Consider the following 14,932-nt stretch of genomic DNA (forward strand, 5'->3'; position numbering starts at 1 on the left):
AGATTGGGACATTGGGTACAGATTGGGATGGGTACAGATTGGGTTGGGTACAGATTGGGACGTTGGGTACAGATTGGGACGTTGGGTACAGATTGGGATGTTGGGTACAGATTGGGACATTGGGTACAGATTGGGATGGGTACAGATTGGGACGTTGGGTACAGATTGGGACGTCGGATACAGATTGGGACGTTGGGTACAGATTGGGACGTTGGGTACAGATTGGGATGGGTACAGATTGGGTTGGGTACAGATTGGGACGTTGGGTACAGATTGGGATGTTGGGTACAGATTGGGACGTTGGGTACAGATTGGGATGTTGGGTACAGATTGGGACATTGGGTACAGATTGGGATGGGTACAGATTGGGACGTTGGGTACAGATTGGGACGTTGGGTACAGATTGGGATGGGTACAGATTGGGATGGGTACAGATTGGGACGTTGGGTACAGATTGGGACGTTGGGTACAGATTGGGACATTGGGTACAGATTGGGACGGGTACAGATTGGGATGGGTACAGATTGGGACGTTGGGTACAGATTGGGACGTTGGGTACAGATTGGGACGGGTACAGATTGGGACGTTGGGTACAGATTGGGACGTTGGGTACAGATTGGGACGTTGGGTACAGATTGGGACATTGGGTACAGATTGGGACGTTGGGTACAGATTGGGACGTTGGGTACAGATTGGGACGTTGGGTACAGATTGGGACGGGTACAGATTGGGATGGGTACAGATTGGGACGTTGGGTACAGATTGGGACGTTGGGTACAGATTGGGATGGGTACAGATTGGGATGGGTACAGATTGGGACGTTGACAGGTGCTGATGGGGAAACATTGACTTGTTCTTTGCTGTCTACCTCATGGTGAAGTCGCCAATTGGCTATAATTGCCCTCAGTCTCCTCCCCCTTCCCTCAGGAGCTGCCAGTTGTTAACCTTTTAGCCTATCTCCAGTCTGCTAGGCATGGGGTGCAGGCCCCGGGGGTAAGGCGTGGTTTACAATGATCCAGGACAGCGGTGAAGACAGATCTCCAATGTGGATTCTTCCATTTCTCCGTGCCAATAGATTCCTCGACCGCTCTGTACCAGTGGATTCAGGGAATCTGGCCTGCATCAGCTGGTCCATCCACTCCTATTTCCCAATGTGTTTCTCGGTGTAAGGGTCACGGTAAGTCTGCCGCTGCTGCTTGGCTGAGCTGTAAATACACAAACAGAAAATAATGTTTAACAAAATACAAACTCACAGAATGCCAGGTTTCCTTAGCAAAATCAGACAATTTACCCTGTCAATGGGTAAGAGCTGCATGTCAGGACACTCCTGTTGGTGAGGAACTGCCACACACAGAGGAGAACCATCTCCCGATCGTTCAGAGCGCTGCTAGCCTCTGAGGGTATCAGGCGTGTGTCTGTGTCAATCAGCTCCTCAATGTCGGCTCCGGTATGATTCAGTGGCTGCACCCTTGCCTGAGTCAAATGTTTTGTGGGTTCCAACCTCACTCCAGAGACTTGAGCACAGAATCTCGGCCAAATTACCAACGTGGCACTGGCAGAGTTATTAGGTGGACATGAATAATCTCATGGTGCTATTGGAAAGAAAAGCAGGAGGGCTCTCTCTGGCATTTTGGATCAATATCAATCCCTCAACCAATATTACTGTCCAGATGATCGAGTCATGACCACATTGCTGTTAATGGGAGCAGACTGTGTACACAGTGGCTGCGATGTTTGCTACATTGTAGAAGTGACTCCATCTCAAAATGGACCTCATTTGCTGCGATATATTTTGCCCTTAGGTTGTGGAATCCAAGTATTTCTGTGGAGCTGGAGTTTTCAAGAAGGCAGCTCACCACCACATTCTCTTTTTCACAATAAATTTAGAGTACCCAATTATTTTTTCCCCAATTAAGGGGCAATTTAGCATGGCCAATCCACCTACCCTGCACATCTTTGGGTTGTGGGGGCGAAACCCACGCAGACACGGGGAGAATGTGCAAACTCCACACGGACAGTGACCCAGGGCCGGGATTCAAACCCGGGTCCCCAGCGCCGCAGTCCCAGTGCTAACCACTGTACCACCATGCCACCGCATTCTCTTTTTCTTTTGGATTTGAAAATTTTTATAATAGTAACAAAAACAATGACATCAACATTGGAAAATAAACCCCCCCCCCCACCCCCCCCAAGCCCAATCTTCACGCACCTCAACCATACAACAACACCCCCCCCCCCCCCCCCCCCGGAATACTGCATCTGCTGACATTTTAATTTTCCCCGAGAAAGTCGATGAACGGCTGCCACCTCCGGGTGAACCCGAGACCAGGTCTCTACACTCGGGGGCTTCGAGTCCCTCCACATTAACACGATCCGTCTCCGGGCTACCAGGGTGGCAAAAGCCAGGACGTCGGCCTCTTTCGCCCCCTGAACCCCCGGGTCTTCCGACACTCCAAAGATCGCTCCCTCCGGACTCGACACTACCCGTGTTTTTAGCACCGTGGACATTGCCTGAGCAAAATCCTCTAGGCTTCGGGCATTGCCCAAAACGTGTGGCCATGATTTGCTGGGCTTCCCGTGCACTTCACACACCTGTCCTCAACCCCGAAAAACCTGCTCATCCGGGTCACTGTCCTGTATGCCCGGTGGGCTACCTTGAACTGTATCAGGCTGAGCCTGGAACATGATGAGGAGGTATTAACCCTGCTTAGGGCATCCGTCCATAGACCCGCCTCTATTTCTCCTCCTAGCTCGTCCTCCCACTTGTCCAATAGCTCCTCCACCGGAGTTTCCTCCGCCTCCGAAAGCTCCTGGTAAATATCCGATACCTTCCCCTCTCCCACCCAGGTACTGGAGGCTACTCTATCCTGTATCCCCCATGGCGGCAGCAGCGGAAAGGCCGGCACCTGTTTTCTCAGGAAGTCTCACACCTGCAAATACCTAAACCCATTCCCTGCTGGCAATTCAAATTTATCCTCCAAAGCTTTCAAACTGGGGAAGCTCCCATCTATAAATAGATTCCCCATCCTTCTAATTCCTGCCCTTTGCCAACTCCGGAACCCACCATCCAGCCTACCTGGTACAAACCGATGATTATTATAAATCGGGCTCCAAATTGATGCTCCCTCCACTCTCTTATATCTCCTTCCCTGCCCCCAGATCCTCAGAGCCGCCACCACCACCGGACTTGTGGAGTATCGGGCCGGCCAGAACGACAGAGGTGCCGTTACCAATGCTCCCAAACTGGTGTCTTTACATGACGCCGCCTCCATCCACTCCCACACTGACCCCTCCCCCTTCCTAACCATAGCTAAATTTGCCGCCCAATAGTAATTGCAGAAGTTCGGCAGCGCCAACCCACCCTCCCCCCGACTGGTAGCTGAGGATGCTCTGCATTCAGATATATTATACTGGTAGCTGAGGATGCTCTGCATTCAGATATATTATACTGGTAGCTGAGGATGCCCTGCATTCAGATATATTATACTGGTACCTGAGGATGCTCTGCATTCAGATATATTATACTGGTAACTGAGGAACCCTGCATTCAGATATATTATACTGGTAGCTGAGGATGCCCTGCATTCAGATATATTATACTGGTAACTGAGGAACCCTGCATTCAGATATATTATACTGGTAACTGAGGATGCTCTGCATTCAGATATATTATACTGGTAACTGAGGAACCCTGCATTCAGATATATTATACTGGTAGCTGAGGAACCCTGCATTCAGATATATTATACTGGTAACTGAGGAACCCTGCATTCAGATATATTATACTGGTAACTGAGGATGCTCTGCATTCAGATATATTATACTGGTAACTGAGGAACCCTGCATTCAGATATATTATACTGGTAGCTGAGGAACCCTGCATTCAGATATATTATACTGGTAACTGAGGAACCCTGCATTCAGATATATTATACTGGTAACTGAGGAACCCTGCATTCAGATATATTATACTGGTAACTGAGGATGCCCTGCATTCAGATATATTATACTGGTAGCTGAGGATGCCCTGCATTCAGATATATTATACTGGTAACTGAGGATGCCCTGCATTCAGATATATTATACTGGTAACTGAGGAATCCCTGCATTCAGATATATTATACTGGTAGCTGAGGATGCCCTGCATTCAGATATATTATACTGGTAACTGAGGATGCCCTGCATTCAGATATATTATACTGGTAACTGAGGATGCTCTGCATTCAGATATATTATACTGGTAACTGAGGAATCCCTGCATTCAGATATATTATACTGGTAGCTGAGGATGCCCTGCATTCAGATATATTATACTGGTAGCTGAGGATGCTCTGCATTCAGATATATTATACTGGTAACTGAGGAATCCCTGCATTCAGATATATTATACTGGTAACTGAGGAATCCCTGCATTCAGATATATTATACTGGTAGCTGAGGAGGCTCTGCATTCAGATATATTATACTGGTAACTGAGGAATCCCTGCATTCAGATATATTATACTGGTAGCTGAGGATGCTCTGCATTCAGATATATTATACTGGTAACTGAGGAATCCCTGCATTCAGATATATTATACTGGTAACTGAGGAACCCTGCATTCAGATATATTATACTGGTAACTGAGGATGCCCTGCATTCAGATATATTATACTGGTAACTGAGGATGCCCTGCATTCAGATATATTATACTGGTAGCTGAGGATGCCCTGCATTCAGATATATTATACTGGTAGCTGAGGATGCCCTGCATTCAGATATATTATACTGGTAGCTGAGGAACCCTGCATTCAGATATATTATACTGGTAACTGAGGATGCCCTGCATTCAGATATATTATACTGGTAACTGAGGAACCCTGCATTCAGATATATTATACTGGTAACTGAGGAACCCTGCATTCAGATATATTATACTGGTAACTGAGGTTGCCCTGCATTCAGATATATTATACTGGTAACTGAGGAATCCCTGCATTCAGATATATTATACTGGTAACTGAGGATGCTCTGCATTCAGATATATTATACTGTTGGCTGAGGATGCCCTGCATTCAGATATATTATACTGGTAGCTGAGGATGCCCTGCATTCAGATATATTATACTGGTAGCTGAGGAACCCTGCATTCAGATATATTATACTGGTAACTGAGGATGCCCTGCATTCAGATATATTATACCGGTAGCTGAGGATGCCCTGCATTCAGATATATTATACTGGTAGCTGAGGATGCTCTGCATTCAGATATATTATACTGGTAGCTGAGGATGCTCTGCATTCAGATATATTATACTGGTAGCTGAGGATGCTCTGCATTCAGATATATTATACTGGTAGCTGAGGATGCCCTGCATTCAGATATATTATACTGGTAGCTGAGGATGCTCTGCATTCAGATATATTATACTGGTAGCTGAGGATGCTCTGCATTCAGATATATTATACTGGTAACTGAGGATGCTCTGCATTCAGATATATTATACTGGTAGCTGAGGAGGCTCTGCATTCAGATATATTATACTGGTAGCTGAGGATGCTCTGCATTCAGATATATTATACTGGTAGCTGAGGAACCCTGCATTCAGATATATTATACTGGTAGCTGAGGATGCCCTGCATTCAGATATATTATACTAGTAGCTGAGGATGCCCAGCATTCAGATATATTATACTGGTAACTGAGGAACCCTGCATTCAGATATATTATACTGGTAACTGAGGAACCCTGCATTCAGATATATTATACTGGTAACTGAGGATGCCCTGCATTCAGATATATTATACTGGTAGCTGAGGATGCCCTGCATTCAGATATATTATACTGGTAGCTGAGGATGCCCTGCATTCAGTTATATTATACTGGTAGCTGAGGATGCTCTGCATTCAGATATATTATACTGGTAACTGAGGAACCCTGCATTCAGATATATTATACTGGTAACTGAGGATGCTCTGCATTCAGATATATTATACTGGTAACTGAGGATGCTCTGCATTCAGATATATAATACTGGTAGCTGTGGATGCTCTGCATTCAGATATATTATACTGGTAGCTGAGGAACCCTGCATTCAGATATATTATACTGGTAGCTGAGGATGCTCTGCATTCAGATATATTATACTGGTAGCTGAGGATGCTCTGCATTCAGATATATTATACTGGTAACTGAGGATGCTCTGCATTCAGATATATTATACTGGTAGCTGAGGAACCCTGCATTCAGATATATTATACTGGTAGCTGAGGATGCTCTGCATTCAGATATATTATACTGGTAGCTGAGGATGCTCTGCATTCAGATATATTATACTGGTAGCTGAGGATGCTCTGCATTCAGATATATTATACTGGTAGCTGAGGAACCCTGCATTCAGATATATTATACTGGTAACTGAGGATGCCCTGCATTCAGATATATTATACTGGTAACTGAGGATGCCCTGCATTCAGATATATTATACTGGTAGCTGAGGATGCCCTGCATTCAGATATATTATACTGGTAGCTGAGGATGCCCTGCATTCAGATATATTATACTGGTAGCTGAGGAACCCTGCATTCAGATATATTATACTGGTAGCTGAGGATGCCCTGCATTCAGATATATTATACTGGTAGCTGAGGAATCCCTGCATTCAGATATATTATACTGGTAAGTGAGGAATCCCTGCATTCAGATATATTATACTGGTAACTGAGGATGCTCTGCATTCAGATATATTATACTGGTAACTGAGGATGCCCTGCATTCAGATATATTATACTGGTAACTGAGGAATCCCTGCATTCAGATATATTATACTGGTAACTGAGGATGCTCTGCATTCAGATATATTATACTGGTAACTGAGGATGCCCTGCATTCAGATATATTATACTGGTAACTGAGGAATCCCTGCATTCAGATATATTATACTGGTAACTGAGGATGCTCTGCATTCAGATATATTATACTGGTAGCTGAGGATGCCCTGCATTCAGATATATTATACTGGTAGCTGAGGATGCCCTGCATTCAGATATATTATACTGGTAGCTGAGGATGCCCTGCATTCAGATATATTATACTGGTAGCTGAGGATGCCCTGCATTCAGATATATTATACTGGTAACTGAGGATGCTCTGCATTCAGATATATTATACTGGTAGCTGAGGAACCCTGCATTCAGATATATTATACTGGTAGCTGAGGATGCCCTGCATTCAGATATATTATACTGGTAACTGAGGAACCCTGCATTCAGATATATTATACTGGTAGCTGAGGAACCCTGCATTCAGATATATTATACTGGTAACTGAGGATGCCCTGCATTCAGATATATTATACTGGTAACTGAGGATGCCCTGCATTCAGATATATTATACTGGTAGCTGAGGATGCCCTGCATTCAGATATATTATACTGGTAACTGAGGATGCTCTGCATTCAGATATATTATACTGGTAGCTGAGGATGCCCTGCATTCAGATATATTATACTGGTAGCTGAGGATGCCCTGCATTCAGATATATTATACTGGTAACTGAGGAACCCTGCATTCAGATATATTATACTGGTAGCTGAGGATGCTCTGCATTCAGATATATTATACTGGTAGCTGAGGATGCCTCTGCATTCAGATATATTATACTGGTAGCTGAGGATGCTCTGCATTCAGATATATTATACTGGTAGCTGAGGAACCCTGCATTCAGATATATTATACTGGTAACTGAGGATGCCCTGCATTCAGATATATTATACTGGTAACTGAGGATGCCCTGCATTCAGATATATTATACTGGTAACTGAGGATGCCCTGCATTCAGATATATTATACTGGTAGCTGAGGATGCCCTGCATTCAGATATATTATACTGGTAGCTGAGGAACCCTGCATTCAGATATATTATACTGGTAACTGAGGATGCCCTGCATTCAGATATATTATACTGGTAACTGAGGATGCCCTGCATTCAGATATATTATACTGGTAGCTGAGGATGCCCTGCATTCAGATATATTATACTGGTAGCTGAGGAACCCTGCATTCAGATATATTATACTGGTAGCTGAGGATGCCCTGCATTCAGATATATTATACTGGTAGCTGAGGAATCCCTGCATTCAGATATATTATACTGGTAACTGAGGAATCCCTGCATTCAGATATATTATACTGGTAACTGAGGATGCTCTGCATTCAGATATATTATACTGGTAACTGAGGATGCCCTGCATTCAGATATATTATACTGGTAACTGAGGATGCCCTGCATTCAGATATATTATACTGGTAGCTGAGGAACCCTGCATTCAGATATATTATACTGGTAGCTGAGGATGCCCTCCATTCAGATATATTATACTGGTAACTGAGGAACCCTGCATTCAGATATATTATACTGGTAGCTGAGGAACCCTGCATTCAGATATATTATACTGGTAACTGAGGATGCCCTGCATTCAGATATATTATACTGGTAACAGAGGATGCCCTGCATTCAGATATATTATACTGGTAGCTGAGGATGCCCTGCATTCAGATATATTATACTGGTAGCTGAGGATGCCCTGCATTCAGATATATTATACTGGTAGCTGAGGATGCTCTGCATTCAGATATATTATACTGGTAACTGAGGATGCTCTGCATTCAGATATATTATACTGGTAACTGAGGAACCCTGCATTCAGATATATTATACTGGTAACTGAGGATGCCCTGCATTCAGATATATTATACTGGTAACTGAGGATGCCCTGCATTCAGATATATTATACTGGTAACTGAGGATGCCCTGCATTCAGATATATTATACTGGTAGCTGAGGATGCTCTGCATTCAGATATATTATACTGGTAGCTGAGGATGCTCTGCATTCAGATATATTATACTGGTAGCTGAGGATGCTCTGCATTCAGATATATTATACTGGTAGCTGAGGAACCCTGCATTCAGATATATTATACTGGTAACTGAGGATGCCCTGCATTCAGATATATTATACTGGTAACTGAGGATGCCCTGCATTCAGATATATTATACTGGTAACTGAGGATGCCCTGCATTCAGATATATTATACTGGTAGCTGAGGATGCCCTGCATTCAGATATATTATACTGGTAGCTGAGGAACCCTGCATTCAGATATATTATACTGGTAGCTGAGGATGCCCTGCATTCAGATATATTATACTGGTAGCTGAGGAATCCCTGCATTCAGATATATTATACTGGTAACTGAGGAATCCCTGCATTCAGATATATTATACTGGTAACTGAGGATGCTCTGCATTCAGATATATTATACTGGTAACTGAGGATGCCCTGCATTCAGATATATTATACTGGTAACTGAGGATGCCCTGCATTCAGATATATTATACTGGTAACTGAGGAAGCCCTGCATTCAGATATATTATACTGGTAGCTGAGGATGCCCTGCATTCAGATATATTATACTGGTAGCTGAGGATGCCCTGCATTCAGATATATTATACTGGTAGCTGAGGAACCCTGCATTCAGATATATTATACTGGTAACTGAGGATGCCCTGCATTCAGATATATTATACTGGTAACTGAGGAACCCTGCATTCAGATATATTATACTGGTAACTGAGGTTGCCCTGCATTCAGATATATTATACTGGTAACTGAGGAATCCCTGCATTCAGATATATTATACTGGTAGCTGAGGATGCTCTGCATTCAGATATATTATACTGGTAACTGAGGAATCCCTGCATTCAGATATATTATACTGGTAGCTGAGGATGCTCTGCATTCAGATATATTATACTGGTAACTGAGGAATCCCTGCATTCAGATATATTATACTGGTAACTGAGGAACCCTGCATTCAGATATATTATACTGGTAACTGAGGATGCCCTGCATTCAGATATATTATACTGGTAACTGAGGATGCCCTGCATTCAGATATATTATACTGGTAACTGAGGAAGCCCTGCATTCAGATATATTATACTGGTAGCTGAGGATGCCCTGCATTCAGATATATTATACTGGTAGCTGAGGATGCCCTGCATTCAGATATATTATACTGGTAGCTGAGGAACCCTGCATTCAGATATATTATACTGGTAACTGAGGATGCCCTGCATTCAGATATATTATACTGGTAACTGAGGAACCCTGCATTCAGATATATTATACTGGTAACTGAGGATGCCCTGCATTCAGATATATTATACTGGTAACTGAGGAATGCCCTGCATTCAGATATATTATACTGGTAGCTGAGGATGCTCTGCATTCAGATATATTATACTGGTAACTGAGGATGCCCTGCATTCAGATATATTATACTGGTAGCTGAGGATGCCCTGCATTCAGATATATTATACTGGTAGCTGAGGATGCTCTGCATTCAGATATATTATACTGGTAGCTGAGGATGCCCTGCATTCAGATATATTATACTGGTAGCTGAGGATGCCCTGCATTCAGATATATTATACTGGTAACTGAGGAACCCTGCATTCAGATAAATTATACTGGTAACTGAGGATGCCCTGCATTCAGATATATTATACTGGTAGCTGAGGATGCCCTGCATTCAGATATATTATACTGGTAGCTGAGGATGCTCTGCATTCAGATATATTATACTGGTAGCTGAGGATGCTCTGCATTCAGATATATTATACTGGTAGCTGAGGATGCTCTGCATTCAGATATATTATACTGGTAGCTGAGGATGCCCTGCATTCAGATATATTATACTGGTAGCTGAGGATGCTCTGCATTCAGATATATTATACTGGTAGCTGAGGATGCTCTGCATTCAGATATATTATACTGGTAACTGAGGATGCTCTGCATTCAGATATATTATACTGGTAGCTGAGGAGGCTCTGCATTCAGATATATTATACTGGTAGCTGAGGATGCTCTGCATTCAGATATATTATACTGGTAGCTGAGGAACCCTGCATTCAGATATATTATACTGGTAGCTGAGGATGCTCTGCATTCAGATATATTATACTGGTAACTGAGGATGCCCAGCATTCAGATATATTATACTGGTAACTGAGGAACCCTGCATTCAGATATATTATACTGGTAGCTGAGGATGCCCAGCATTCAGATATATTATACTGGTAACTGAGGAACCCTGCATTCAGATATATTATACTGGTAACTGAGGAACCCTGCATTCAGATATATTATACTGGTAACTGAGGATGCCCTGTATTCAGATATATTATACTGGTAGCTGAGGATGCCCTGCATTCAGATATATTATACTGGTAGCTGAGGATGCCCTGCATTCAGTTATATTATACTGGTAGCTGAGGAACCCTGCATTCAGATATATTATACTGGTAACTGAGGATGCTCTGCATTCAGATATATTATACTGGTAGCTGTGGATGCTCTGCATTCAGATATATTATACTGGTAGCTGAGGAACCCTGCATTCAGATATATTATACTGGTAGCTGAGGATGCTCTGCATTCAGATATATTATACTGGTAGCTGAGGATGCTCTGCATTCAGATATATTATACTGGTAACTGAGGATGCTCTGCATTCAGATATATTATACTGGTAGCTGAGGATGCTCTGCATTCAGATATATTATACTGGTAGCTGAGGATGCTCTGCATTCAGATATATTATACTGGTAGCTGAGGATGCTCTGCATTCAGATATATTATACTGGTAGCTGAGGAACCCTGCATTCAGATATATTATACTGGTAACTGAGGATGCCCTGCATTCAGATATATTATACTGGTAACTGAGGATGCCCTGCATTCAGATATATTATACTGGTAGCTGAGGATGCCCTGCATTCAGATATATTATACTGGTAGCTGAGGAACCCTGCATTCAGATATATTATATTGGTAGCTGAGGATGCCCTGCATTCAGATATATTATACTGGTAGCTGAGGATGCCCTGCATTCAGATATATTATACTGGTAGCTGAGGATGCCCTGCATTCAGATATATTATACTGGTAGCTGAGGAATCCCTGCATTCAGATATATTATACTGGTAACTGAGGAATCCCTGCATTCAGATATATTATACTGGTAACTGAGGATGCTCTGCATTCAGATATATTATACTGGTAACTGAGGATGCCCTGCATTCAGATATATTATACTGGTAACTGAGGAATCCCTGCATTCAGATATATTATACTGGTAACTGAGGATGCTCTGCATTCAGATATATTATACTGGTAACTGAGGATGCCCTGCATTCAGATATATTATACTGGTAACTGAGGAATCCCTGCATTCAGATATATTATACTGGTAACTGAGGATGCTCTGCATTCAGATATATTATACTGGTAACTGAGGATGCCCTGCATTCAGATATATTATACTGGTAGCTGAGGATGCCCTGCATTCAGATATATTATACTGGTAACTGAGGATGCCCTGCATTCAGATATATTATACTGGTAGCTGAGGAACCCTGCATTCAGATATATTATACTGGTAGCTGAGGATGCCCTGCATTCAGATATATTATACTGGTAACTGAGGAACCCTGCATTCAGATATATTATACTGGTAGCTGAGGAACCCTGCATTCAGATATATTATACTGGTAACTGAGGATGCCCTGCATTCAGATATATTATACTGGTAGCTGAGGATGCCCTGCATTCAGATATATTATACTGGTAGCTGAGGATGCTCTGCATTCAGATATATTATACTGGTAACTGAGGATGCTCTGCATTCAGATATATTATACTGGTAACTGAGGAACCCTGCATTCAGATATATTATACTGGTAACTGAGGATGCCCTGCATTCAGATATATTATACTGATAACTGAGGATGCCCTGCATTCAGATATATTATACTGGTAACTGAGGATGCCCTGCATTCAGATATATTATACTGGTAGCTGAGGATGCTCTGCATTCAGATATATTATACTGGTAGCTGAGGATGCTCTGCATTCAGATATATTATACTGGTAGCTGAGGAACCCTGCATTCAGATATATTATACTGGTAACTGAGGATGCCCTGCATTCAGATATATTATACTGGTAACTGAGGATGCCCTGCATTCAGATATATTATACTGGTAACTGAGGATGCCCTGCATTCAGATATATTATACTGGTAACTGAGGATGCCCTGCATTCAGATATATTATACTGGTAGCTGAGGATGCCCTGCATTCAGATATATTATACTGGTAGCTGAGGAACCCTGCATTCAGATATATTATACTGGTAGCTGAGGATGCCCTGCATTCAGATATATTATACTGGTAGCTGAGGAATCCCTGCATTCAGATATATTATACTGGTAACTGAGGAATCCCTGCATTCAGATATATTATACTGGTAACTGAGGATGCTCTGCATTCAGATATATTATACTGGTAACTGAGGATGCCCTGCATTCAGATATATTATACTGGTAACTGAGGAATCCCTGCATTCAGATATATTATACTGGTAACTGAGGATGCTCTGCATTCAGATATATTATACTGGTAACTGAGGATGCCCTGCATTCAGATATATTATACTGGTAGCTGAGGAATCCTGCATTCAGATATATTATATTGGTAACTGAGGATGCCCTGCATTCAGATATATTATACTGGTAGCTGAGGATGCCCTGCATTCAGATATATTATACTGGTAGCTGAGGATGCCCTGCATTCAGATATATTATACTGGTAGCTGAGGAACCCTGCATTCAGATATATTATACTGGTAACTGAGGATGCCCTGCATTCAGATATATTATACTGGTAACTGAGGATGCCCTGCATTCAGATATATTATACTGGTAGCTGAGGAACCCTGCATTCAGATATATTATACTGGTAGCTGAGGATGCCCTGCATTCAGATATATTATACTGGTAACTGAGGATGCTCTGCATTCAGATATATTATACTGGTAACTGAGGATGCCCTGCATTCAGATATATTATACTGGTAACTGAGGAATCCCTGCATTCAGATATATTATACTGGTAACTGAGGATGCTCTGCATTCAGATATATTATACTGGTAACTGAGGATGCCCTGCATTCAGATATATTATACTGGTAGCTGAGGAATCCTGCATTCAGATATATTATATTGGTAACTGAGGATGCCCTGCATTCAGATATATTATACTGGTAGCTGAGGATGCCCTGCATTCAGATATATTATACTGGTAGCTGAGGATGCCCTGCATTCAGATATATTATACTGGTAGCTGAGGAACCCTGCATTCAGATATATTATACTGGTAACTGAGGATGCCCTGCATTCAGATATATTATACTGGTAACTGAGGATGCCCTGCATTCAGATATATTATACTGGTAGCTGAGGAACCCTGCATTCAGATATATTATACTGGTAGCTGAGGATGCCCTGCATTCAGATATATTATACTGGTAACTGAGGAACCCTGCATTCAGATATATTATACTGGTAGCTGAGGAACCCTGCATTCAGATATATTATACTGGTAACTGAGGATGCCCTGCATTCAGATATATTATACTGGTAGCTGAGGATGCTCTGCATTCAGATATATTATACTGGTAACTGAGGATGCTCTGCATTCAGATATATTATACTGGTAACTGAGGAACCCTGCATTCAGATATATTATACTGGTAACTGAGGATGCCCTGCATTCAGATATATTATACTGGTAACTGAGGATGCCCTGCATTCAGATATATTATACTGGTAACTGAGGATGCCCTGCATTCAGATATATTATACTGGTAGCTGAGGATGCCCTGCATTCAGATATATTATACTGGTAACTGAGGAACCCTGCATTCAGATATATTATACTGGTAGCTGAGGATGCCCTGCATTCAGATATATTATACTGGTAGCTGAGGATGCCCTGCATTCAGATATATTATACTGGTAACTGAGGATGCCCTGCATTCAGATATA

At 42.3% G+C, this 14,932-nt stretch overlaps 1 protein-coding gene across 1 annotated transcript in view; it reads right to left on the reverse strand.

Annotated features, from left to right (window-relative positions):
- Nucleotides 1-713: 713 nt before the first annotated feature.
- Nucleotides 714-14,932, reverse strand: part of ttll5 (tubulin tyrosine ligase-like family, member 5) — a 509,143-nt gene continuing 494,924 nt past the window's right edge. Inside the window, exon 32 of the mRNA XM_038821737.1 lies at nt 714-1,205. Within this exon, the coding sequence (XP_038677665.1) occupies nt 1,123-1,205 (83 nt within the window). The 3' untranslated portion in view covers nt 714-1,122. The remainder of the gene's footprint in view (nt 1,206-14,932) is intronic.

Source organism: Scyliorhinus canicula, chromosome 2 (genome assembly GCF_902713615.1).
Source record: "Scyliorhinus canicula chromosome 2, sScyCan1.1, whole genome shotgun sequence".
In the NCBI taxonomy this organism is placed as follows: Eukaryota; Metazoa; Chordata; class Chondrichthyes; order Carcharhiniformes; family Scyliorhinidae; genus Scyliorhinus; species Scyliorhinus canicula.